The sequence below is a fragment of the Takifugu rubripes genome, chromosome 5 (assembly GCF_901000725.2).
Source record: "Takifugu rubripes chromosome 5, fTakRub1.2, whole genome shotgun sequence".
NCBI classification, from domain to species: domain Eukaryota; kingdom Metazoa; phylum Chordata; class Actinopteri; order Tetraodontiformes; family Tetraodontidae; genus Takifugu; species Takifugu rubripes.
Window position 1 is genome coordinate 7,561,732 of NC_042289.1, and position 26,127 is coordinate 7,587,858.

Below are 26,127 nucleotides of genomic sequence, written 5' to 3' on the forward strand. Positions count from 1 at the left end.
TCAGGGGTGATACAAAAATGTTTATTAAATCAAAGAAATTAAAATACACTGAAACACATTCCTATAGTCATTTAAATCAAACACCCACCACCTTAATTGTACTTTTTTTTAAAAATATGAATTTTGTTATTTGCACCCTTACAATAATGATGTGCACAAACACAGACACTGACACTTACATTCAGTATGGTTTAAATGTACTATAAGCACTTTTACTTTTTCTTGCACTTACACATTTCATAATTTGCTTTAGTTTTTCTCTCTAAAAGCTTCAACTTAAATACATTTCATTCATATAAACAGAGTGTCAATTTATGCTGTTAATGACATGTGGAATTTGACATTAGGCCATCAGAATCAGAATATTGTTTAAAGACAGAATTACAGTGTTTCAATAAACAAAACTGCTTTCTGACATATTTTACATATGATTATGAACATGAAACATGATCAAATATAGTGATTAACTGTGCAGTAGACTGTCTGGTCACTGATAATGAACACAATCACACTTCCCAATTGCTAGTACAACTTGAGAAGTTAACAACTGATTTTATCATGATATGCTCTCCTGCACTCCTGCAAGGTAATAGATGTAGAAAATGTATAGATGGGTGACAGTCTCTCTTTCTTTGTAAATAGCTGGATACAGCTCTCAGCTAGCTAGATAATGAAACGCATCATAAGACTATGTTACAACAATGTTGCAGGCAACAGGGCCTCTAAATGTGAACCCCAAATAGAAAGTGATGTTTTCATTCCCATGAGGAACTGAAGGTTTGTGAAGGGGCCTGATACTGAACTTCCTCTTAAGGGGACCCTCCAGGTAAACCACCCCATCTTCTGTCCATCCAGTGACACATTTTAGGACCTTGACAATCTCGGGATTTTTCCAGTTTTCACCCCTAAACCACTTCATCTGTAAAACAGTGAAGCCTGTTGTGACACTCTCAAACTTTTTCCTGTGCACAAATTTGAGCAAGCCTTTCCCAGCTCCCAGAAGAAAATGGGTGTAGATCGTTCTTTTCCTCTGGGGAATGTCCTTCTTCTTGTCCCAGTAGTATTTATCCAGGCGTTCAACAGCTGTTTGCACAATTTCATACTTTTTTTCTTTTTCTTGATCCGTGTCCTGATCTTCAGGCCAGAATAACATGGTAATTAAGAATAAGACACGTGGTAAACACTTCCTCTTATCAGATGGGACCTGATGACAAAGTGCTTGAAGATCTTTTAAATGTGCTACCCTTGGATTCTGGGGCGAGAGACAGTTCAGAGCAATATGAGTGAATATGTAGTTGACAATATCCTTTTGGCCAAATGTGGCCCTCTGTGGACTGCTGGGATATAGAGACAGGATGGCCTCGAGACGGGGCACTGCCTTCTTCTGGTCCGTCAGCCCAGAAAGGATGGAGGTTATATTTCCGCCTCCAAGTTGGAAGATCATCATGCGCTTTTGAAAAGGACTTAGTTGAGCAGTTTTCTCCGGGTTAAGTTCATGTGGTTGAATAGTTTCACTGAAGTACTTTCCATATGCTTCAGATGTTTTTTCCATCCATTTTAGTGGATTGCTTATCTTCTCCTCTGCAATCACCTGGATCTCCTCTTCGTCATTACCAATGTCCTTCTGAAAGTAGCTCAGTTCTTCCGAAATCCATTCCAAGGCATCTTGCATTGCCCTGTTAAGCTTTTTCAGACGATCGTGAAATGGCTCCCAGGCATCCTCGACTTCCACTGGGATGTAGTCTGTCAGTAGGTACTTCATACATTCAGAATGGCCGTTGAGTTTGTTTGCAAAAACATCCACTGACAGGATCAGTTTTAGTAGGCTGCACTCGGTCTCTACTTCAGAAAAAAATCCTGAATTGTTGACATGATCCCTATCTGCGTCTGCTGCTTTCTCACATTCTTGAAAACACTCAATGGCTTTCAGTGCAGTCTCCACAGCATCTGCTGTATTCTGAGGTGTCTTCTTTATACTGGCCTCTTGAAGATCATTGCACTTTTTTTGGAACCACTTTTTGTACACCTGACCTTTTGCGTGTAGTATGAACGAATTGTAAGGCTGCTGTTTGGCTGCTGTCTCTGCCCAGTGTTCTGCCTGTTCAAACATGTTGTAGGTGTAATGAAGATGAGCAAGTGTTTGGGCAATGAACGGATCTTCACGAAAATACTGAAAGGCTTCTTCCAGTAACTGAATGGCCTTGTGTAGGTTTTTCTCATTTTCACACACGTGCTCTATCAAAGGAGCAAAAGCACTATCGTATCCATCCCCCTTGCTGATTCTAGCCTGCCTCATGAAGAGTGCTCTCAAAAATGACAGATATATTTCCCTTCCAAAACAATGTTCAAAATGGACTTTTTCATGGAGCAAGTCCATGGCCAGGCTGCTCTGGGTCAGTTGGTCTCCCAGAAGTTGGTGGAGGATTTCCTTTGCAACAAATGGATGAATGATGCTGACGGAATTGATGTGTGTCTTCTCGTCCCTAAGGTGCAAAAAGACCAGCCTAGCCTGAGGACTGAGCGATTGCTCAAAGTTGTGCTGGTGAAACCTTTCCAAGTGAAAGGTTAACCCAAGCAAAGCTTCACAATGGGACTGAGGAATAAAAGAGTCTGGAACGTAAGTGTTCAACAGGGCTACATAGTGAATGAGGCGAGTAGTAACAGATTTATGATCAATTCCTTGCAGCAAGTGTTCTACAAACAATGTTACATATTCCTCGTTAAATTCTTCACTCAACAAAACAAAAGTCAGAATAAAATTGGGGTCATATTTTCTTTCAAGGTCTTTTCGCTTTCTAGAAAACTTTTCTTTCTCTTGGGCAGACAGCTTGTGAGTGACAGACACATTCATTAATGGGGACTCCTTGCATTTTTTCTCTGGCTCGTGTGATCGTCTGCAACTTAACAAAATGAAACATGTTAAGTTTTGAACTATTTTGTTGTTTATGGCAACTTCCAGCTCATTCTTGAGGTCATCCAGATATTCTTTGTCCGAGTCTTCAATGAGCAGCATTGTGGGGAGACACCTCTGTGCATCTTTTTCTTCATATTCTCTCAGTTTAACGGCATGCTCTGCAACAATAGCAACTGAGTATGAATGCTTTATGACTGCACACCTTATAGTTCTCCTGTTATCCCACAGAACCTGTCTTGCTACAGTGCTTCCACCACTTCCCGGATGATGATAAATGTTGATAATATTTACAGGACTCTGACCTGTATTTGACTTCAATGCATCGTTGAGGAGATTTGACACTTCTTGATAGGCATCTCTCTTTATTACCTCATCCACAGATCCACGCTCAGCAAGCCAGAAGTTCAACCATTTCACCTTCCCACCATGGTAAAATTGCTGTTCAATGTTCTTTTTCTCTTCATTGATGAAGTCTTCTCTTGTTTCTTCGCAGTGATTGACTGTCAAAATTTCCAGGGAACACAACTGTTCTTCAACTTGAGTCTTTAGATCACAGGTCCCCTTGACAAAGACTGGCAAGTGTTTACGGGTACATGCTTGAACAGGCTGTATTTGCAGCACGGTTGCATTGATGTGGCTCATGGTCATACCAACAACGCTTCCATTGTCCAGAGTTTCTGTTCCACATGACCCCTCTGCAAAGCTTTTCCACTTTTGGAAGTTTTCCCCTGCTTCACAGATACAGATGATGTCCTCATGACCTTCCATGTCTGTGAAAAACACATTAAAGGTGTGCAAGAGTGGTTTCTCCACTGGTGATGTTAGAAGGAAAATTACTTGGAAAGTACCCTTTGGCAATATCTGCTTACAGATCAATGATACAGATTCCCTCAGAAAAGTCATTTTGGTCTTTATCCAAGTCAGTTCATCACACGGGTTTTCATTTCCTTTAAAGTCACTGCTGCCATTACAAAAAATCCAACTGGTTTGGTCAAACAGATGCAGCTTGCTGATGAATTCCTCAATGGACATGTCATCAGATAACTTATAGGTCTGCAAAGAATGCATGTTTGCAGTGTGATGCTGGAGGTATGTCTTGCAGAGTCCCGACACCTTCGAGTCAGGGTCAAAGTCAAACACACAAAACACATTCATGTTTAGAAGCCAGTCGACATTACAGAGATCATCTGGTTTGAGTTTGTTGGTGACCAGGATAAACCATTTGTCCTCTTCCATCAATTTCTTTCCACTCGTCATTAACATGGTGAGTTTCCTTCCAAGGTCTTGGCAGGATTCTGGCATACAGAGGAACATGCTTCTTTCTGCTTCTTCCCGCTGAGTATCGCGATCTTTGACCCGCTCAAGAAATTCGTCCGAGTCTTTATCATTCACTGGCTCTGTTTTGGCACCCACCCGCCGCAGTATTTGTCGCTTCTCCATCTCCACTTTGTTTGTCGCCTCCTTGAAGTTTGGGAGACGTACCTTATACACCTTGTTCCTCACAATACTTAGCAAAGGCACAGTGTCAACTTCTACCACATATCTCTTTTCTGTACCTTTCTGATCCATAACCTCAATGAACCTTGGAGGTCGTACGCACTGGCGCACATGTTCACTGTTGGAGGGAATGCACTTTTCAATATAATCTAATGCATCGACATAGATGTCTTTCTCTTGGACCGGAATGCCTATTATCTCACCATGTGTATAATCTGCATTCTCTTTACGGTCCACCACACCAAAGTGTATAGTTCCATTTGACCTGATATTCATACACCCAATTGCAAATTTCAGAACCTCATGGGCAAACTTGGCTTGGAGTCTTGTGTGGTCCAATGTAGCAGCAAATACAAAAGACTTGTATTCATGACACGGGGAGATCAGGTCGAAAGCCCCAGATTCAGGTTGCATCACTCGGTGTTTCACATATATAAAATCAGTTCCTTCTTGATCGAATGGCCTTGGTTTACAGTCCTCCTTTGAGGTCTGGCCACATCGCTCCTGAGCAGTCGCCTTTGAGGTCTTTTGAGCTCTATTTGGAAGTTCCTCTTTCTGCTCTTCCTCCGTTTGTTTGTTGCCAGTGACTTTTCTTTGATTATGAGGATGCTTTGGTGAATTTTTAAGCTGATCTCTCTCTTGAATGATCAAATGAGCAGGGCCCAATTTCATGCAAATCTTTGTCTTCAAAAAGTTTTCATCAAGTGTAAGAAGGATTCTTCCATCTACTTCTTCTTCATAGATTTTGTTTATGTACTGCTCCTTCACTCCAATAGATCTCAGCCATGTGCTTACTTGAGATTCATTCCAACTCTCTGGTGACTGATTAAGAGCGCCAGCTGTAATTTTGGGAAAAAAAATAAAAAATCAGAAAATGAAAGTGGTTTGTCATCCATCTACTTTGTCACTGATATAAATAGAAAGTTGCAAACTAAAACCTATATTGCAGTTTAACAGCATCAAAAAACAAACATAAATGCACACATTTTAATAATCACTGCACTACTTTTCATGTCCTGACATAAGGTCACTTCATATTAACATCTGAGTAGTCTACTTACTTACCCATGATTGTCTCTACTTTTTCCAGGACTTTGACTTTGGACTTCAGTTACTAACTTCCATCTGGAAAAAAAGATACAGTATGTTTCCATATTCTAACCTAAGAACTACAGTGGGTTGAGTAGTTGCAATACGTTCACTTTTAACAGTTGCATCTGCAATCCAAAAAAGATAAATGTTTAACTACAGAAGATCTTTCTTCACAAACAGTTAGCAGCTCGTCACATGAGAGGAAAGTGGAAAAACTCCAGTCACCTTAGGCCACCTACTGTCCACCGAGGCTCTGAGAACTATTCTAGAGGTTGCTGCGCATTTGTCATACAAACGCAAGTTTTTTGTTTGACTGTACCAAATGTGTTCATTAAGATGATACATTCAAAAAGCTTTGTTCAATTATTCAGTACTTAGCAGGAGCCCTGTCCTCCCTAAAAGTCCATTATTTGTACAGTGCACAAGTGAGTGACAAAGCACATTAATGTAATCATGCCCTCAGCCAAAGTTCAGCAGGTTTAGGAGTCATTTGCATAGAAAATGCCTTTGTGTCTGCAGACCCAGTGACCCCTCAGCTGATACTTATGTACTTTTATTGATATAGAATTTTTAAAAATGTAGGACTCTTACTTTTCATGGGAGTATTTTTGTTTTGATATATAATACTTTCACTTGAGGCCACAACACTTCTGTCATTATTTATCTATTAGGTGAACAGTGATTGAAAATAAGTGATGGAACATGAACAATATTAGTAGTATATGTATGCATGTTTATGAGGTGGGTTTCTTACTTATTGGGTGCAATGGTATGTGTTCGCCGAGGTAGGTTGTTCCTTAATACCTTATGTATGGATGGTCGCTATCAGCATGCTTAATTAGCTGCCTTTAGATGGCATGCGGACCCTCCTTTACTATCCTGTGTTCATATATTAACTGCAGTTTTTGTAGTGTGCATTTATGATTCATTAATGTTTGGTTGTGGTATGAAGGATGATGTGTATTTGCTAGTATTTTAGCATATCTGAAATGATAGGCATGTGCAGATTATATCGTAGCCGTGTACTCATTATTTATTCATTTGTTCCTTGTTTTCAGAACTACAACTATACCACTTTGTTCATTTTATTCATCATATTCTTTGTAAAGTGATTACATCCACCAGTCACCTCCTCTCTGTTTCATCCTGCCTGGACATTCTGACCTAGAAACATTGTTCTGGATTGTATGTGATGAAAGATTGAACAGTCCTACTCCATTCTCCTAAATTCCACCTATTCACTAACCAGTTTCAAGGTATACCGTGGTATGAAAAAGTCATGTTTTTAAAACCCTCCGTCTAAAAGGACCGACTCCGCTGTTTGTGAATACTTCAGCTACCATAAACATATTAAATATATAAGTTTCGTTTTCAGTTCCACGAACTGCTCCAAAAGGGTGTAGCGGAGTGACGTCATTTTGTGGAGACTGGTGCAAAGCTCCGCCCCTTCGCTCTGATTGGTCGGAACACTTTAGCCTTGTTGGTATGGTCCTGGGAGCAGACGGCTACAGTGACCAGTTTTTCACCGTCGCTATTTGTGATCTCCTGTAAGTCAGCAGTCTTTTGCTCAGAGTTTGACACAGCTTCCCAGGTTTTAGCAGGGGGGTTTGCTGTTGTTGTTGCCCGCCTAGTTTTGCAGTCCTTCGGTTTGAGCACTATGAGTGCATCGCCGCGCACGTAACCCAAAAAATGCAAATTCCTCAGATCTTGCGAAAGTAGCCTCTACTAAGCATGTCTGTGTAAATTCTCAGTCATCCAGGTCATTGTATCCAAGGTAGTTTTCTCTGTCAACTGGACTCTTCAGTTCTCAGAACTGAAGAAGCCTTCTGGATAGAAGGCGAAACGTCTTCAGGAGACCAGTCCAGTCCAGTTGACAGAGAAAACTACCTTGGACTCTACTAACACTAGAAGTCCCAGAGAGGGGCCATTTGGCCTTTTTACCTAGAAAACCCACAAGAGGGCCAATTGGCCCCAAGTCCCCCCTGTGGACACTCATTTTGTTATGGAAATGTGGCTGTTAGTGGCACACGGCCGGAGCCACTTGAACCTGTGTGGGGGAGGGGACATACCTTACAGCTCAGGAGGTTCTTTTGAGAGCAAGCTTTAGTTGTGAGATGGATAAATACCTCAGTGAACATAGCCATAAAGACTTAAACTGGACTATGAGCTGTATGCAGTGGAAAGGATCAACAGGAAGGAAGGGATCAACACACTGACATTTATTGTTAAAAAAACAAAACATATTTACAAAGAATGAAAAAGCAACTTTTTCCCAGTTTTTGTGTGGAGGGTTGTTGCAGAAGTGATTGTTATTTTTGTGCTAAAAATAGTAAAAAAAAAAAAAGAAACCCAAGCATATTTACAAAGAATGAAAAACCATGCATTGTGAGTGAAATACATTTGAGCACTCACTCACAATCCTGGCACTGCCATTGCTCCTTTGGGCATTTCCCACATGTATATCGGTAGCAGTCAACACAGGGCACAGTTGCGCGATTGTCCTTACATTTAATTTTAGCCTGACACTTGGCTCTTTTTCCTAGTTGTGGTGTGGAGGGTTGTTGCCGAAATAATTGTTCCTTTTGGGCCTTTTTCATACCCACGTGGGTTTGAGCCAACTCTCTTGCAAGCTCCAGCAGGAAATCCACCCGTCTCTCCTGCCTCCCGGTGCATAACTGATAGAGCACGTGTGCATTCAGTGCTGCCATATCTATCATGTTATAGAACACTGCTACTGGCCAGCGCCGTGTTCCTGCGCGGACAGTGTACTCTCGCACCATCTGGTCCATGACATCGACGCCGCACTTTGTTGTGTTGTAGAGTGTGATGGTGTTTGGCTTCTTTTTGGTGGTATCCTGTGTCTGAATCATGCTGTGCATGCTGCTGACATTCACACAGAAGTAGCCAACATGACTTCACCACTGTAAGGTGTGACCCCCTCACCCCACACACTGCCACTAACAGCCTCATTACCATAACAAAATGAGTGATTAGTGTACAGTATTCGGGAAAAGTGGTCGGGCCAAATGGCCCCTATGTGGGTCTTCTACGTAGACAGAAAAATGCTGGGACTTGTAGTGCTAAGCATCCTCTTCCTGTCGACTGAAATCCAAGCATTCATAAACCATTTAAATAAAGCACCAAATTGCTAATCTAGCGCGTTCCAGCGATAACCGGCAACTTCGTAGTCGAAAGACGTGTATTCCTTTTAGCACAGCGTTGACTAATATGATTTGGAGGGGGAATAAAACACACCACGAAAATGACCGTATCCGTCGAGGTTAGACGATCACTTACCTCCCTGATCGGTGCCCATCATCTTCTCTGGTCTCGTCACACACCTCTCGGTATTTATGGTGCGATCTTGGGAACACCCCCAACACAGACTCTGTTTCGATTTCAAGGAAAAAGGTGCCTCTGCCTTGTACTTCCTCAAACGCATGGAAACGATTTTATCAGGTTTTTATCGCCCCAGGAAGTGTTCAGCACTTCAGGTTTAAGATCCACCAATGGTTTTGTATATCAATATCAACATCAATCTTTATTTATATGGCACTTTTCATACGCTAGGTAGCACAAAGTGCCTCACAAAGGATAAAAACAGCAAAGAGAACAAGAGAATCAAGAAAAGGACACACACATCCACACACACAAACAAGCTTAGACAAGCTGAGACATGGCTGGGCACCGAGACCTGAGGCAAAGGAGACGCCACCTTTGGCGTAATAAAAAGATAGATTGTAAATATAAAAATCTATAAACACCAAACATTCACAAGGTCGGTATGAAAATAGAATTTAATGTGCAAGTCAATAACTTCACTTCGTCACCTGTGAAAACCTGTGTTGCAACCTCAACTATAACGGCACCACCCTGAACCTTTGGAACAGTTCACTCAGCGATAGCCTTGATTGGTAAAAGTAAAGCAGTCCAGCAGCATGAACTGGAATCAAGCACATTTAGCATAGTCATTTGTAAAGATCTGTACCCATACAGCACAGTGAACATTGTTTTTTCCTTTTCTCTAAAAAAGGCACGTCGGCCACGTTAAATGAATCATCCGTCTATACAAAACTATACATACAGTATCTGTGCAGTAAACAGGCTGACACACAAAGCATTGCACAATAAAAACCACCCAATTATTTAACAACATCTAGATATCATTTCCCACATTAGATGCCACGTGTTTTTGTTTTGTGTTTTTCAGACAGACACTTTTTGGACATGCTGTTAACGTATCAACACAACGCGTCTTTGCCGAGTCCAGCGACGTCCTCCAGCCACGGGGGCCCATTATTGGACGGTTTCAGTGATCATCGCCAGTGAGCAGAAGGCACTTAAATAAAGAAGCGGCTGTCTCGCTGTGGCTCCCAGGCACTGCAGGCCTGGTCCTCACTCAGAGGCAATGCTCCCCCAGTGCTGCTTCACCCCGATTCTGATCCGCTTCCGACTGGTTGATTGTGCTCATCTGGACAGATGTGCATCCCAGACTGACCTGATTCAGAGGGAATCAGACTCTCCCGTTTAGTCTGTGTGGACTCTCCCACCTGCACTGTCTCAAGTGGCAAACATGAAGCTACATCTGGTAACACTGGGGGCACCGATTCAGCGGGCAGAGGGAGGGAGACCTGTGGGGGGGGCGCACAGTGTGTTGGGTCCTGGGGTTGTGAGGGGGATGTGGGCGTGTGAGCTGGCAGCGGATCGCTCTGTGTTTGAGGCCTGAGGTTCTGGCCCTGTGTTTTGGTGAGTGGCTCTGCACTGGAGTAATAAGGCAGGAAGGGTCTTTCAGATGCACAGCTCCTCATGGCCAGGTAGGTGTGCAGCAACAGGTGAGGGAAGCGGGAGGTGAAGTAGGAGACAAAGTCATCGGGGATGGAGCCCAGAGTCTCCTGGACATCAGCAGGCAGCTCTCGGTAATGATGCTTCTGTTAGACGACAAGCAGAAGAAAATCTTAATACCAAAAGGAGCTGTTAGGTTCAAACAACCTGAAACACGAGAAACACAAATGAGGCAAAGACAACAGTTTGGAATTTACTTGCAAGGAGAACGGAGAGATGTGCTCAGTTACAGATCTCCAACACGTTCTGACGCACACCTCCCGCCATCCTTCTTTTATTGAAATTAGGAGGTTCCTCGTTACAGAAGTCAAATGTGTCTAAGGGAGGGGGAAAACACAAGATAGCAGGTCTCAAACAGAGCAAGAGACTGTAAATCATAATGGTGAGATTATACGGAGGCCTTCACTGATTTGATTAGCTTAGCTCACAAACAGCACATTCTTCTATATCAGACAGATTAAGAGAACATCTCCTGTGTCAGGCCCTGACCCTAACCCAGCTCCTGGGTCAGGCTCTGCAGCTCTGTCTCCAGTCAATGCCACTTCTCCAACAGCCGCCGCATTTCTGTCGCCCTTGATCAGAGAAGTTCAAGTTGACATATCAAGCATCATGAACATTAAGCATTAGCAAATAATAAGAAACATTAAGTAATGAGAGACACTATGGCAAGAATAAGGAATATAACAAGGCAAAAGCAAATAAGAGATAACTTTAACATAATGGATCTAACAGGAGCTTTCCTCTGAATACACAAGAGGGAACATCCGTACCTTGTTTCTCATCGCACGCAGCAGGTCTCTGACCGACCCGCCTTTGTAGGAGCGAAACTTCCTCAAGTCCTCAAAAGATGAAGACGTTTAATTAATCCTGTTAGAGAAGTCTTCAAGCGTGGTCTTTACACACACTCCAGAGGAACGAGTCTACGACAACATGGCAGCAGCAGGAGCGGGATTACATTCCCAGATAATCTTACCTGTCTGCAGTGGCAGACCCTAACCCTAACCTGAAAGAACTGCAGCTCCTTCTCCAAGCTCCAGAAGAATGGATGTTTGAGAAGACTCTCGGCTGAGGGTCGCTTGTATGCTTCCACGCTCAACATCTGCTCTATTAGATCTCTGGCTACAATGTCTCCTGATAAAGAACCGAGATAACCAGTCACACATTCCTCCATACTGCCCTCTAGTGTTTCAAAAATGTAAAGCGCATGATCTGAAGAAACGCTCCAGAGGAGAGAGGAGCTTTAGTCCTCACCATGTTTGTCCGTTTGTAGGTAGTCGAGGCTGTACGTTCCCAGCAAGATGTTGGCCTGTCTCTGCAGGGACTTCCCAAAAGGGTGGCTTCCCTGGGACACCACGTAATAAAACACACAACCGGCAGAGAAGATGTCGACGGCGCAGGTCTACAAAAGGAAAGCAGAAGGTTCAGAAAGGCAGGTAAGATGGTTGACAGACATCTAAACAAACCCAATGATTTCAGTGATTGAAATGTAGCGACAGCTTCTGGCTCACCGGGTTGTCTTTGCAGTCCTCGCTGAGAACCTCAGGAGCGATCCAGCCCTCGGTGCCTGGAACCCCAGACCTTCTACTGAAACTGTGACGGCCCACTGCCAACTTCTTACACAAGCCAAAGTCGGAGATCATGGCCCGAACCCGACCGTGAGCGTTGGGCATCGAGACCAGTATGTTGTGGGGCTTCAGGTCTCTGTGGACTAACAGAACAGAGACAGAACATGAGCTCTGTTACTGCTGCTCAGATATGAAGAGCTTCTGGACTCAGGGATGGATACCTATGTTAAGAGAGTGCAGATGGGCCAGTCCTGACATGGTCTGTTGAAGAAGCATCACCGGTTCTAGCCCGCGACGCTCAAAGTCCTTCCTTTCTACATACTTAATGGGTTAGAAACAGACAGTAAAGATGCTTTAGCCCAACTATTCGTGTGAACCTTTTCTCCAGCGAGGTGCTCATTCGGTCTGATGAGACAGTTCTTACCTCCTGCAGCGAGGCTGCACACAGCTCGATGGCGATGTACTGGAACTGTCGGTCCCTCTCTGTGCAGAAGTAGCGAATGACGTTCGGGTGTTCGTCTGACTCTCTCAGCAGCTGGACTTCCCGATCGGCGAAGCTGAAGCACTCTGGGAGGATCCTTTTCACCGCCACTGCACGGTTGTCAAACTGCCCCCTTGTGGACAAACAAGGGAAACACAATATTGTAATTGAAAAAGTCCCCCAAAACTGAGCTTAAGCAAATGAATGGAGAGCGAGCAGTCGGACTTACTTGTACACTATGGTGCCCTCGGCGCCGTGACCCAACACCTCTTTAGGACGGAATGATACGTTTCCCACTCGGACAACACTTGATTCTTCCTCTGATGATGGACAGCAATATTAGACAATGAAACCCAGGTATGAGCGAGCTGAAACGAGCTCCAATCCCTGCGTGGGAATAATCTTTGGCATTATTACCTCCTTCCTCATGCTCGTAAGGAGAGCTTCCGTGCTCCGACACGGAGAGGTTGGAGTGGTTGGAGGCGCGGGGGGTGACGTTTGGGCTCTCACATCCTCCTAAAAGCAAAACTAATAACTTTTAATTATACTGGTTAAAGCAGAAGCAGATTTTTTTTCCTCTTTATCCTGTATGCTTATTATTTCAGCCCTTTAAATATTCTAAATAAGCCCGGTGGTAAACAAACTGGTGGTTGTGCTGCCATCACACCCAGAGACCGGTACTACAGTTTAGGGAGCAGCACGATGCAGAGTCGTACAACAAAGAGTAACCCTTTAAAGTTGAGCTTGCTCAGGCGCTGTGAGAGGGATGGCGAGGATGGGAAATGTTCATCTTCCTGGTATTTGAGCCTGAGAACACGGCTGCTGCCTCTCACATGTGTGTGTAAGCCTCATTTTATAAGCAACTGATATTTTGCAACTTTTATTTATATTTTACTTATATTATAAGCCTCATTACTACAGTCAGCTTCAAACATGGATTTTGTTTTATTTAAATACAACTCAGTCCTAAACTAAATGTGGCGCTATCTGCTGGAGAAACTGCGGTAATGACTGAGAGAGGTTTTCCTCTGTCCTACCAGGATGAGGATGTACCTCAAGCCTCTCATGTGGAACTCCTCCACCATTTCTGGGAGGTCTCCGAATCGCAAGGGGTCCAAGGTGAAGACCCTACGCTTGTACGCATAATCTAGATCATTCCACTGTACATCCTGGAGGAGCAAATGGAATAAGCACTCAGAAAAATATAAATCTCAACCATTTTGTCAAATCAAATCTACGCATTTGGAGCTTTGTGAGTTCTTCCTTACCATAGGAAATTCAGCATCGCGCATGCGTTGCACAACTTCCCGTGTTGCATTAGTGGTGGTGTAACCCCAGCGACACAGGTGGAAACCCAGTGACCAATAAGGAGGCATCATAGAGTATCCTGGAGGGTAAACATAAATAAATATATACGGTCAATCAGGAACAAAACAAAAAAATCAATAGAGACAGACAAGAGGGGGCGGCTGTTGTCGGATGGTCCGACTGATTCCTAATATGCTGAAAATACATACCGATCACCTGAAGGTACTGTCGCACCACACTTTGAGGGTCAGGGCCCAAGAAGACGTAAAGATCCAGGATTCCTCCAAGAGCTATCCAGGTGAGAGCAGGGGTCGGCTGCAATATCACCTCACTGGAGTCAGGACAATTTAGGTCCTATTTCAACAAAAATCATCATCCGTTGATCATCAGATCACCAGTTATTGGATCAGTTGGTACCAATTGCGTTGCTGTTGAGAAGGAAAACTCCATGTGCCATCCCGTCCCCTTCCTGTACGATGTAGAATGGATGGGAGCCATAAAGATTGGCATCAGCCTGACACGCAAGACAAAACAGACAAGCAGATTGTGTTAATAAGTGGTTGCGACCCGCTTCTGTTTCTCACAGCACCAGACTCACATGTGGCGCCATGTCTCTGTTCCAGAGAGCCAGAGTTGTCCAGTTGACGTCCAGCAAGAGGGAGGAATAGTGCTGCCCAAGACCTGACACAAGATGGGAGGCGAGCGTGGTGGAGAGCTGAAGGTATTGGTCGGCAAACAGCAGAGGAGCGACGGTGGTGTTCATACTGGAGACAATCGGGAGCATGAAAGAAATCCCTCAATTTGCCAGGAGACCTCCCATTTTCATTAAGAAAATAAATAACCACATAAATATTAATAAATGTTTAATAAGAAAAGGCCACTCACATGACTCGTCCATTCGTTTTTCGCCGCACTATGAAGCCAAATGGGTCAGGCTGATATTCTGTAGTGTAGAGAAGGTCTTCGGCGTCTGTTTCTTCCCTGACAACAACGGCTGGGAGCTCAACTTCATACCGTGGAGACGATGGATCCTTCATCTGGAGAAGAAACAATCTGTTCCCTTTGGGAATTCTGTCAACGTGCTACACACCCTAAAACTTATCGTATAATCTCCTCTGCCTCCTACATGAAATAGTGGTCTTACAACACGCAGTGCAACAAAGTGTATGTGATGATATGAGAAAAAATCCAAAGGATCAAATCTATCATCAGAAAAAAGTGTGCTAGTCGATGTGCATCTTGTGCTTCAACAGAAACAGTGTAGTTACTCACAGTGATGCGTAAACAGTCTGTAGCTTCTTCTGTAACGTCGAGCTGCAGAACCGAGATGTCTCTGGGTAGGTAAGAGGGGGCTGCCCGGGTCAAGGTGGCAGTCAGGCCATGCAAGGTGGGCATGAGCGGACCCATTCTATAACCTCGATACAACCCGGGGTAGAAGCACCAAGGTGGACCTGCAGAGTCTGATCCAGGGGCATAACAACAGCCCCTCTGTTCACACTCTGACTGACTGACAGCTTTGTCTCTGGCACAATCAAACCGGCTGTCTGGGGCCATGGTGCATTCAGGATCCCTGGAAAAATCGTTCACTCTGGACCTGCCGCGGTGCATTGCTCTTTGCAGTTTAACTGAATTGTTGTATTTCATTGTGTCATTATGTGTGCTTGTTCTGTCTTGCTTAGCACGGCCTGGTAAAAATACCATGGTGTCATTATAAAACTGGTGGAAGTATAAATAAGGAAGGAAAGTCAGAGTGAAGAGAAGCAGACTCCCGATTACCTTCAACATCTGAACCACCCAAAAATACGGACCAAAAGACGCTTAAATTAAATATACCAACGTCTACCTAAATGTGAATTAACTGCGTTAATTACTAAAGTTAATAAACGTTCTATCTGAACGATAAACATTTGCACTCACAGTATTTCTTCACTTTCAATGTTAAAACGCTATTCCCAGTCTGTCTTGGGCTAGTTTATCAGGGAACGCTTTCATCCATTACTCTCAACCAAAGGGAAACCTGTTTTTCTTTCGAGCAACTGCCCAAATATCGATTTCTTGCAATAAAAAAGGAAAAAGAAATTTCTTCTGCGGGAGTAAAAAAATAGCACCCGAGTACGGCAAGCGCAAAAGGACATCAGCGTTTGAGATATCTCCCACTTTCACATTAAGATCAGGGGTGATGTGTAGTGCACCGGGTGTTTCATTAATTCAACATTGATTTTATTTCAAAGTAAAACTTTCTGATCATTTTTACAGGTGTGATCTCAGGTGTGGTCGTCCTCAAAGTCGCGACTCGGACGGCAGGTGCGTCCCACCGTGTCCTCGTTGGAGCGCCCTCTGTGCGGTTCCACAGGTCGGTACGCCACGCAGATTGATGGTTTTAAGTTGTGATGCCTTTGTTTGTGTGTACGTTTGCTAATAGTAAGTTTTATGGTCATTTGTGTAACTTTATTGATGTCGAAAAAAGAGTGCCCCTGTCTATGTCTGGCAGGCAGTCAGACGCGCTTCACAATGTAACCACTAAACTCCCACATAGTCCCACACCTGCAATTAAGAAACACACGACTGATATTTAGCAACTTTTATTTAATAGATGTTTATTAATAAAAGTTTGAAGATATGTATGATTTAAGAAAAATGTTGCATTCCTCCCTGAACTAATTTGTGATTGTGTCCTTCATCAATTAACAGTCACAGTAAAATTACACTGTAATTATATATATCTTGCTTATTTGATCCTGCAGACCTAGAATAAATACCATGGTGTCATTATAAAACTGGTCTAAGTATAAACAAGGAAGGAAAGCAAGAGTGTAGGGAAGCTAATTCCTGATTAACTTCTGAGCATCTGAACCATCTCTTTAGCGCGGGTCAAATGACGCTTAAGTTAAATATAACAATGTCATTCTTGTGATTAAACCTCTGTGCCTTGTGATTTCTAATTAATTGTATTTCTTTAAAAAAAATAGTATTATAGTATGGCAAGCACAAGAGGACATTAGTGTTCAAAATAAATACCGTACCATTTAAATATTAAGATCAGGGGTGATACAAAAATGTTTATTAAATCAAAGAAATTAAAATACACTGAAACACATTCCTATAGTCATTTAAATCAAACACCCACCACCTTAATTGTACTTTTTTTTTTTTTAAATATGAATTTTGTTATTTGCACCCTTACAATAATGATGTGCACAAACACTGACACTGACATTCATGTTGTGACAGTATGGTTTAAATGTACTATAAGCACTTTTACTTTTTCTTGCACTTACACATTTCATAATTTGCTTTAGTTTTTCTCTCTAAAAGCTTCAACTTAAATACAATTTATGCTTTTAATGACATGTGGAATTTGACATTAGGCCATCAGAATCAGAATATTGTTTAAAGACAGAATTACAGTGTTTCAATAAACCAAACTGCTTTCTGACATATTTTACATATGATTAAGAACATGAAACATGATCAAATACAGTGATTAACTGTGCAGTAGACTGTCTGGTCACTGATAATGAACACAATCACACTTCCCAATTCCCAAGTACAACTTGAGAAGTTAACAACTGATTTTATCATGATATGCTCTCCTGCACTCCTGCAAGGTAATAGATGTAGAAAATGTATAGATGGGTGACAGTCTCTCTTTCTTTGTAAATAGCTGGATACAGCTCTCAGCTAGCTAGATAATGAAACGCATCATAAGACTATGTTACAACAATGTTGCAGGCAACAGGGCCTCTAAATGTGAACCCCAAATAGAAAGTGATGTTTTCATTCCCACGAGGAACTGAAGGAATGTGAAGGGGCCTGATACTGAACTTCCTCTTAAGGGGGCCCTCCAGGTAAACCACCCCATCTTCTGTCCATCCAGTGACACATTTTAGGACCTTGACAATCTCGGGATTTTTCCAGTTTTCACCCCTAAACCACTTCATCCGTTTCTCTAAAACGGTGAAGCCTGTTGTGACACTCTCAAACTTTTTCTTGTGCACAAATTTGAGCAGGCCTTTCCCAGCTCCCAGAAAAAAATGGGTGTAGATCCTTCTTTTCCTCTGGGGAATGTCCTTCTTTTTGTCCCAGTAGTATTTATCCAGGTGTTCAACAGCTGATTGCACAATTTCATACTTTTTTTCTTTTTCTTGATCCGTGTCCTGATCTTCAGGCCAGAATAACATGGTAATTAAGAATAAGACACCTGGTAAACACTTCCTCTTATCAGATGGGACCTGATGACAAAGTGCTTGAAGATCTTTTAAATGTGCTACCCTTGGATTCTGGGGCGAGAGACAGTTCAGAGCAATATGAGTGAATATGTAGTTGACAATATCCTTTTGGCCAAATTTGGCCCTCTGTGGACTGCTGGGATATAGAGACAGGATGGCCTCGAGACGGGGCACTGCCTTCTTCTGGTCCGCCAGCGTAGAAAGGATGGAGGTTATATTTCCGCCTCCAAGTTTGAAGATCATCATGCGCTTTTGAAAAGGACTTAGTTGAGCAGTTTTCTCCGGGTTAAGTTCATGTGGTTGAATAGTTTCACTGAAGTACTTCCCATATGCTCCAGATGTTTTTTCCATCCATTTTAGTGGATTGCTTATCTTCTCCTCTGCAATCACCTGGATCTCCTCTTCGTCATTACCAATGTCCTTCTGAAAGTAGCTCAGTTCTTCCGAAATCCATTCCAAGGCATCTTGCATTGCCCTGTTAAGCTTTTTCAGACGATCGTGAAATGGCTCCCAGGCATCCTCGACTTCCACTGGGATGTAGTCTGTCAGTAGGTACTTCATACATTCAGAATGGCCGTTGAGTTTGTTTGCAAAAACATCCACTGACAGGATCAGTTTTAGTAGGCTGCACTCGGTCTCTACTTCAGAAAAAAATCCTGAATTGTTGACATTGTCCATATCTGCGACTGCTGCTTTCTCACATTCTTGAAAACACTCAATGGCTTTCAGTGCAGTCTCCACAGCATCTGCTGTATTCTGAGGCGTCTTCTTTATACTGGCTTCTTCAAGATCATTGCACTTTTTTTGGAACCACTTTTTGTACACCTGACCTTTTGTGTCTAGTATGAACGAATTGTAAGGCTGCTGTTTGGCTGCTGTCTCTGCCCAGTGTTCTGCCTGTTCAAACATTTTGTAGGTGTAATGAAGACGAGCAAGTGTTTGGGCAATGAACGGATCTTCACGAAAATGCTGAAAGGCTTCTTCCAGTAACTGAATGGCCTTTTGTAGGTTTTTCTCATTTTCACACACGTGCTCTATCAAAGGAGCAAAAGCACTATCATATCCATCCCCCTTGCTGATTCTAGCCCGCCTGATGAAGAGTGCTCTCAAAAATGACAGATATATTTCCCTTCCAAAACGATGTTCAAAGAGGACTTTTTCATGGAGCAAGTCCATGGCCAGGCTGCTCTGGGTCAGTTGGTCTCCCAGAAGTTGGTGGAGGATTTCCTTTGCAACAAATGGATGAATGATGCTGACGGAATTGATGTGTGTCTTCTCGTCCCTAAGGTGCAAAAAGACCAGCCTAGCCTGAGGACTGAGCGATTGCTCAAAGTTGTGCTGGTGAAACCTTTCCAAGTGAAAGGTTAACCCAAGCAAAGCTTCACAATGGGACTGAGAAATAAAAGAGTCTTGAACGTAAGTGTTCAACAGGGCTACATAGTGAATGAGGCGAGTAGTAACAGATTTATGATCAATTCCTTGCAGCAAGTGTTCTACAAATAATGTTACATATTCCTCGTTAAATTCTTCACTCAACAAAACAAAAGTCAGAATAAAATTGGGGTCATATTTTCTTTCAAGGTCTTTTCGCTTTCTAGAAAACTTTTCTTTCTCTTGGGCAGACAGCTTGTGAGTGACAGACACATTCATTAATGGGGACTCCTTGCATTTTGTCTCTGGCTCGTGTGATCGTCTGCAACTTAACAAAATGAAACATGTTAAGTTTTGAACTATTTTGTTGTTTATGGCAACTTCCAGCTCATTCTTGAGGTCATCCAGATATTCTTTCTCCGAGTCTTCAATGAGCAGCAGTGTGGGGAGACACCTCTGTGCATCTTTTTCTTCATATTCTCTCAGTTTAACGGCATGCTCTGCAACAATAGCAACTGAGTATGAATGCTTTATGACTGCACACCTTATAGTTCTCCTGTTATCCCACAGAACCTGTCTTGCTACAGTGCTTCCACCACTTCCCGGATGATGATAAATGTTGATAATATTTACAGGACTCTGACCTGTATTTGACTTCAATGCATCGTTGAGGAGATTTGACACTTCTTGATAGGCATCTCTCTTTATTACCTCACCCACGAATCCACGCTCAGCAAGCCAGAAGTTCAACCATCTCACCTTCCCACCATGGTAAAATTGCTGTTCAATGTTCTTTTTCTCTTCATTGATGAAGTCTTCTCTTGTTTCTTCGCAGTGATTGACTGTCAAAATTTCCAGGGAACACAACTGTTCTTCAACTTGAGTCTTTAGATCACAGGTCCCCTTGACAAAGACTGGCAAGTGTTTACGGGTACATGCTTGAACAGGCTGTATTTGCAGCACGGTTGCATTGATGTGGCTCATGGTCATACCAACAACGCTTCCATTGTCCAGAGTTTCTGTTCCACATGACCCCTCTGCAAAGCTTTTCCACTTTTGGAAGTTTTCCCCTGCTTCACAGATACAGATGATGTCCTCATGACCTTCCATGTCTGTGAAAAACTCATTAAAGGTGTGCAAGAGTGGTTTCTCCACTGGTGATGTTAGAAGGAAAATTACTTGGAAAGTACCCTTTGGCAATATCTGCTTACAGATCAATGATACAGATTCCCTTAGAAAAGTCATTTTGGTCTTTATCCAAGTCAGTTCATCACACGGGTTTTCATTTCCTTTAAAGTCACTGCGGCCATTACAAAAAATCCAACTGGTTTGGTCAAACAGATACAGCTTGCTGATGAATTCCTTGATGGACATGTCACCAGATAACTTGTAGGTCTGCAAAGAATGCATGTTTGCAGTGTGATGCTGGAGGTATGTCTTGCAGAGTCCCGACACCTTCGAGTCAGGGTCAAAGTCAAACACACAAAACACATTCATGTTTAGAAGCCAGTCGACATTACAGAGATCATCTGGTTTGAGTTTGTTGGTGACCAGGATGAACCATTTGTCCTCTTCCATCAATTTCTTTCCACTCGTCATTAACATGGTGAGTTTCCTTCCAAGGTCTTGGCAGGATTCTGGCATACAGAGGAACATGCTTCTTTCTGCTTCTTCCCGCTGAGTATCGCGATGTTTGACCCGCTCATAAAACTCGCTCAAGTCTTTTTCATTCACTGGCTCTGTTTTGGCACCCACCCGCCGCAGTATTTGTTGCTTCTCCATCTCCACTTTGTTTGTCGCCTCCTTGAAGTTTGGGAGACGTGCCGCATACACCTTGTTCCTCACAATACTTAGCAAAGGCACAATGTCAACTTCTACCACATATCTCTTTTCTGTACCTTTCTGATCCATAACCTCAATGAACCTTGGAGGTCGTACGCACTGGCGCACATGTTCACTGTCGGTGGGAATGCTCCTTTCAATATGATCTAATGCATCGACATAGATGTCTTTCTCTTGGACCGGAATGCCTATTATCTCACCATGTGTATAATCTGCATTCTCTTTACTGTCCACCACACCAAAGTGTATAGTTCCATTTGACCTGATATTCATACATCCAATTGCAAATTTCAGAACCTCATGGGCAAACTTGGCTTGGAGTCTTGTGCGGTCCAATGTAGCAGCAAGTGCAAAAGACTTGTATTCATGACACGGGGAGATCAGGTCGAAAGCCCCAGATTCAGGTTGCATCACTCGGTGTTTCACATATATAAAATCAGTTCCTTCTTGATCGAATGGCCTTGGTTTACAGTCCTCCTTTGAGGTCTGGCCACATCGCTCCTGAGCAGTCGCCTTTGAGGTCTTTTGAGCTCTATTTGAAAGTTCCCCTTTCTGCTCTTCCTCCGTTTGTTTGTTTTCAGTGACTTTTCTTTGATTATGAGGATGCTTTGGCGAACTTTTAAGCTTATCTCTCTCTTGAATGATCAAATGAGCAGGGCCCAATTTCATGCAAATCTTTGTCTTCAAAAAGTTTTCATCAAGTGCAAGAAGGATTCTTCCATCTACTTCTTCTTCATAGATTTTGTTTATGTACTGCTCCTTCACTCCAATAGATCTCAGCCATGTGCTTACTTGAGATTCATTCCAACTCTCTGGTGACTGATTAAGAGCGCCAGCTGTAATTTTGGGGAAAAAATAAATAAATCAGAAAATGAAAGTGGTTTGTCATCCATCTAATTAGTCACTGATAGAAATAAAAAGTTCCATCCATCCTCTACCACTTATCCGGGGTAGGGTCGCCAGGGGGCATCCTAACTAGATGCCCAAGCCACCTCATCTGGCTCTTCTCAATGCGGAGGAGCAGCGGCTCTACTCCGAGCTCCTCCTGGATGTCAGAGCTTCTCACCCTATCTCTAAGGGAGAGCCCAGCCACCCTATGGAGGAAGCTCATTGGCTCAGCTTTCTCTTCACCACAATGGACCGGTGCAGAGTCCGCATCACTGCTGACGCCGCACCGATCCGCCTGTCGATCTCCTGCTCCATTCTTCCCTCACTCGTGAACAAGACCCTGAGGTACTTGAACTCCTCCACTTGGGCATCCTCAGACGCCGGATGGTGGTCCAGAACCTTTTCGAAGCCGTCCGGAAGTTGTTCTCTATGGCCTCACTGAACTCTTCCCATGCCCGGGTCTTTGCCTCAGGAACCGCCGTAGATGCACTTTGCTTGGCCTGCCAGTACCTATCTGCTGCCTCAGGAGTCCCACAGGCCAATAAGGCCTGATACGACTCCTTCTTCAGCCTGACGGCATCCCTCACCGCTGGTGTCCACCAGGGGGTTGAGGCATTGCCGCCACAACAGGCACCAACCACCTTGCGGCCACAGCACCGGTCAGCCGCCTCAACAATGGAGGCACGGAATATGGTCCACTCGGACTCCATGTCCCCCCGCCTCCCCCAGGACATGGTCAAAGCTCTCCCGGAGGTGTGAGTTGAAGCTCCTTCTGACAGGAGACTCTGCCAGGTGTTCCCAGCAGACCCTCACAATACGTTTGGGTCTGCCGGGTCTGTCCGGCATCCTTCCCCACTGGTGATCAGTTGACAGCTCTGCCCCTCTATTCACCCGGGTGTCCAGAACATGCGGCCGCAAATCCGATGACACAACCACAAAGTCGATTATCGATCTGTGGCCTAAGGCGTCCTGGTGCCAAGTGCACATGTGGACACCTTTATGCCTGAACAAGGTGTTCGTTATGGACAATCTGAGACGAGCACAGAAGTCCAATAACAAAACACCACTCGGGTTCAGATCAGGGGGGCCGTTCTCCCCAATCACAACTCTCCAGGTCACACTGTCGCTGCCAACGTGAGCATTAAAGTCACCTAGGAGGACGAGGGAGCCTCCAGATGGAGCACTCTCCAGCACTCCCTCTAAGGACTCCAAAAAGGGTGGATAGGCTGAACTGCTGTTTGGGCCATAGGCACAAACAACAGTCAGGATCCGTCCCCCCACCCGAAGGCGAAGGGAGGCTACCCTCTCATCCACCGGGGTAAACTCCATTATACAGGCACTGAGCCGGGGAGCAACGAGGATTGCCACCCCAGCTTGTCTCCTCTCAACACCGGTAACTCCAGAGTGGTAGAGAGTCCAACTCCTCTTGAAAAGACTGGTTCCAGAGCCCTTGCTGTGCGTTGAGGTAAGGCCGACTATATCTAGTCGGAACTTCTCAACCTCACGCACCAGCTCAGGCTCCTTTCCCATCAGAGAGGTGACATTCCATATCCCTAGAGCCAGTTTCTGCAGCCGGCGATCAGACCGCCAAGGTCCCTGCCTTCGGCCGCTACCCAACACACAATGCACCCGACCCCCTTGGCCCCCCCTGCAGGTGGTGAGCCCATGGGAATAAATAAAATAAAAATTTAGTTGCAAACTAAAACCTATATTGCAGTTTAACAGCATCAAAAAACAATCAACATAAATGCACACATTTTAATAATCACTGCACTGCTTCATGTCCTGACATAAGGTCACTTCATATTATCATCTGAGTAGTCTACTTACTTACCCATGATTGTCTCTACTGTTTCCAGGACTTTGACTTTGGACTTCAGTTACTAACTTCCATCTGGAAAAAAAGATACAGCATGTTTCCATATTCTAACCTAAGAACTACAGGGGGTTGAGTAGTTGCAATACGTTCACTTTTAACAGTTGCATCTGCAATCTAAAAAAGATCTATCATCTAAAAGATGATAGATCATCTAAAAGATGATAGATCATCTAAAAAAGATAAATGTTTAACTACAGAAGATCTTTCTTCACAAACAGTTAGCAGCTCGTCACATGAGAGGAAAGTGGAAAAACTCCAGTCACCTTAGGCCACCTACTGTCCACCGAGGCTCTGAGAACTATTCTAGAGGTTGCTGTGCATTTGTCATACAAACGCAAGTTTTTTGTTTGACTGTACCAAATGTGTTCATTAAGATGATACATTCAAAAAGCTTTGTTCAATTATTCAGTACTTAGCAGGAGCCCTGTCCTCCCTAAAAGTCCATCATTTTTACAATGTGCAAGTGAGTGACAAAGCACATTAATGTAATCATGCCCTCAGCCAAAGTTCAGCAGGTTTAGGAGTCATTTGCATAGAAATTGCCTTTGTGTCTGCAGACCCAGTGACCCCTCAGCTGATGCTTATGTACTTTTATTGATATAGAATTTTTTAAAATGTAGTACTCTTACTTTTCATGGGAGTATTTTTGTATTGATGGATAATACCTTCACTTGAGCAAAGGCCACAACACTTCTGTTATTATTTATCTATTAGGGGAACAGTGATTGAAAATAACTGATGGAACATGAACAATATTAGTACTATATGTATGCATGTATATGAGGTGGGTTTCTAACTTATTGGGTGCAATGGTATGTGTTCGGCGAGGTAGGTTGTTCCTTAATATCTTATGTATGGATGGTCGCTATCAGCATGCTTAATTAGCTGCCTTTAGATAGCATGCGGACCCTCCTTTACTATCCTGTGTTCATATATTAGCTGCAGTTTTTGTAGTGTGCATTTATGATTCATTAATGGTTGGTTGTGGTATGAAGGATGATGTGTATTTGCTAGTATTTTAGCATGTCCGAAATGATAGGCATGTGCTGATTGCGCCGTGTACTCATTATTTATTCATTTGTTCCTTGTTTTCAGAACTACAACTATACCACTTTGTTCATTTTATTCATCTTATTCTTTGTAAAGTGATTACATCCACCAGTCGCCTCCTCTCTGTTTCATCCTGCCTGGACATTCTGACCTAGAAACATTGTTCTGGATTGTATGTGATGAAAGCTTGAACAGTCCTACTCCATTCTCCTAAATTCCACCTATTCACTAACCAGTTTCAAGGTATACCGTGGTATGAAAAAGTCATGTTTTTAAAACCCTGTTTGTGAATACTTCAGCTACCGTAAACATATTGAATATATAAGTTTCGTTTTCAGTTCCACGAACTGGTCCAAAAAGCTGTAGCGGTGTGACGTCAGTATTGCGGCGACTGGTGCAAAGCTCCGCCCCTTCGCTCTGATTGGTCGGAACACTTTAGCCTTGTTGGTATGGTCCTGGGAGCAGACGGCTACAGTGACCAGAGTTTTTCACCGTCGCTATTTGTGATCTCCTGTAAATCAGCAGTCTTTTGCTCAGAGTTTGACAGAGCTTCCCAGGTTTTAGCACCTTTACAAGAGGTTTGCTGTTGTTGTTGCCCGCCTAGTTTTGCAGTCCTTTGGTTTGAGCACTATGAGTGCATCGCCGCGCACGTAACCCCAAAATGCACAAATTCCTCAGATCTTTCGAAAGTAGCCTCTACTAAGCATCCTCTTCCTGTCGACTGAAATCCAAGCATTCATAAACCATTTAAATAAAGCACCAAATTGCTAATCTAGCGCGTTCCAGCGATAACCGGCAACTTCGTAGTCGAAAGACATGTATTCCTTTTAGCACAGCGTTGACTAATATGATTTGGAGGGGGAATAAAACACACCACGAAAATGACCGTAGCCGTCGAGGTTAGACGATCACTTACCTCCCTGATCAGTGCCCATCATTTGATGAAGTGGTCACACTCGCCTCGGAGGATGAAGTGGTGGTCTCGTCACACTTCTCCGTATTTATGGTGCGATCTTGGGAACACCCCCAAAACAGAATGAGTTTCGATTTCAAGGAAAAGGGTGCATCTGCCTTGTACTTCCGCATGGAAACAATTTTATCAGGTCTCCCCAGAAAGTGTTCACCACTTCAGGTTTAAGATCCACCAATGGTTTTGTATAATAAAAAGA

The 26,127-nt window shown here is 43.4% G+C and overlaps 3 protein-coding genes across 6 annotated transcripts in view; all 3 read right to left on the bottom strand.

The window, feature by feature from the left end:
* LOC105419033 (sterile alpha motif domain-containing protein 9-like) lies at positions 1 to 25,944 on the bottom strand. 2 transcript variants are annotated; one of them, XM_029836059.1, is made up of 4 exons: positions 25,875 to 25,944; positions 23,864 to 23,923; positions 17,633 to 21,977; positions 1 to 911 (listed from the first exon to the last, which is right to left on the bottom strand). In XM_029836059.1, the coding sequence occupies exons 2-4, from the start codon at positions 23,865 to 23,867 to the stop codon at positions 689 to 691; spliced, it is 4,572 nt and encodes a 1,523-aa protein (XP_029691919.1). In that variant the 5' UTR covers positions 23,868 to 23,923; positions 25,875 to 25,944; the 3' UTR covers positions 1 to 688. The 2 variants fall into 2 exon arrangements, with proteins under 2 accessions (XP_029691919.1, XP_029691920.1); XM_029836060.1 differs by lacking the exon at positions 1 to 911 and having other exon boundaries at positions 16,739 to 21,977.
* Positions 1 to 26,127, bottom strand: part of ern1 (endoplasmic reticulum to nucleus signaling 1) — a 47,241-nt gene that overhangs the window by 9,423 nt on the left and 11,691 nt on the right. The gene's annotated exons all lie outside the window — the stretch shown is intronic.
* LOC105419329 (lysosomal alpha-glucosidase-like) lies at positions 12,385 to 15,812 on the bottom strand. Of its 3 annotated transcripts, XM_029836067.1 has the most exons (10): positions 14,972 to 15,809; positions 14,585 to 14,736; positions 14,298 to 14,463; positions 14,117 to 14,213; positions 13,909 to 14,028; positions 13,660 to 13,778; positions 13,429 to 13,560; positions 12,809 to 12,907; positions 12,621 to 12,711; positions 12,385 to 12,524 (listed from the first exon to the last, which is right to left on the bottom strand). In XM_029836067.1, the coding sequence occupies exons 1-9, from the start codon at positions 15,482 to 15,484 to the stop codon at positions 12,628 to 12,630; spliced, it is 1,482 nt and encodes a 493-aa protein (XP_029691927.1). In that variant the 5' UTR covers positions 15,485 to 15,809; the 3' UTR covers positions 12,385 to 12,524; positions 12,621 to 12,627. The 3 variants fall into 3 exon arrangements, 2 of the variants coding, with proteins under 2 accessions (XP_029691927.1, XP_029691928.1); XM_029836068.1 differs by lacking the exon at positions 13,429 to 13,560 and having other exon boundaries at positions 14,972 to 15,808; XR_003888442.1 differs by lacking the exon at positions 12,385 to 12,524 and having other exon boundaries at positions 12,669 to 12,711; positions 13,445 to 13,560; positions 14,972 to 15,812.

Coding starts and splice junctions, on each gene's coding strand:
- LOC105419329 (XM_029836067.1), bottom strand. CDS start 15,484: ATGTTGAAGGTAATCGGGAGTCTGCTTCTCTTCACTCTGACTTTCCTT. Junction 14,029..14,116: donor TCTCAACAGCAACGCAATTG/GTACCAACTGAT, acceptor CTGACTCCAGTG/AGGTGATATTGCAGCCGACC. Junction 12,712..12,808: donor TTACGAGCATGAGGAAGGAG/GTAATAATGCCA, acceptor GTCCATCATCAG/AGGAAGAATCAAGTGTTGTC.
- LOC105419033 (XM_029836059.1), bottom strand. Junction 912..17,632: donor TTAGAGAAACGGATGAAGTG/GTTTAGGGGTGA, acceptor ACAGATGAAGTG/GTTTAGGGGTGAAAACTGGA.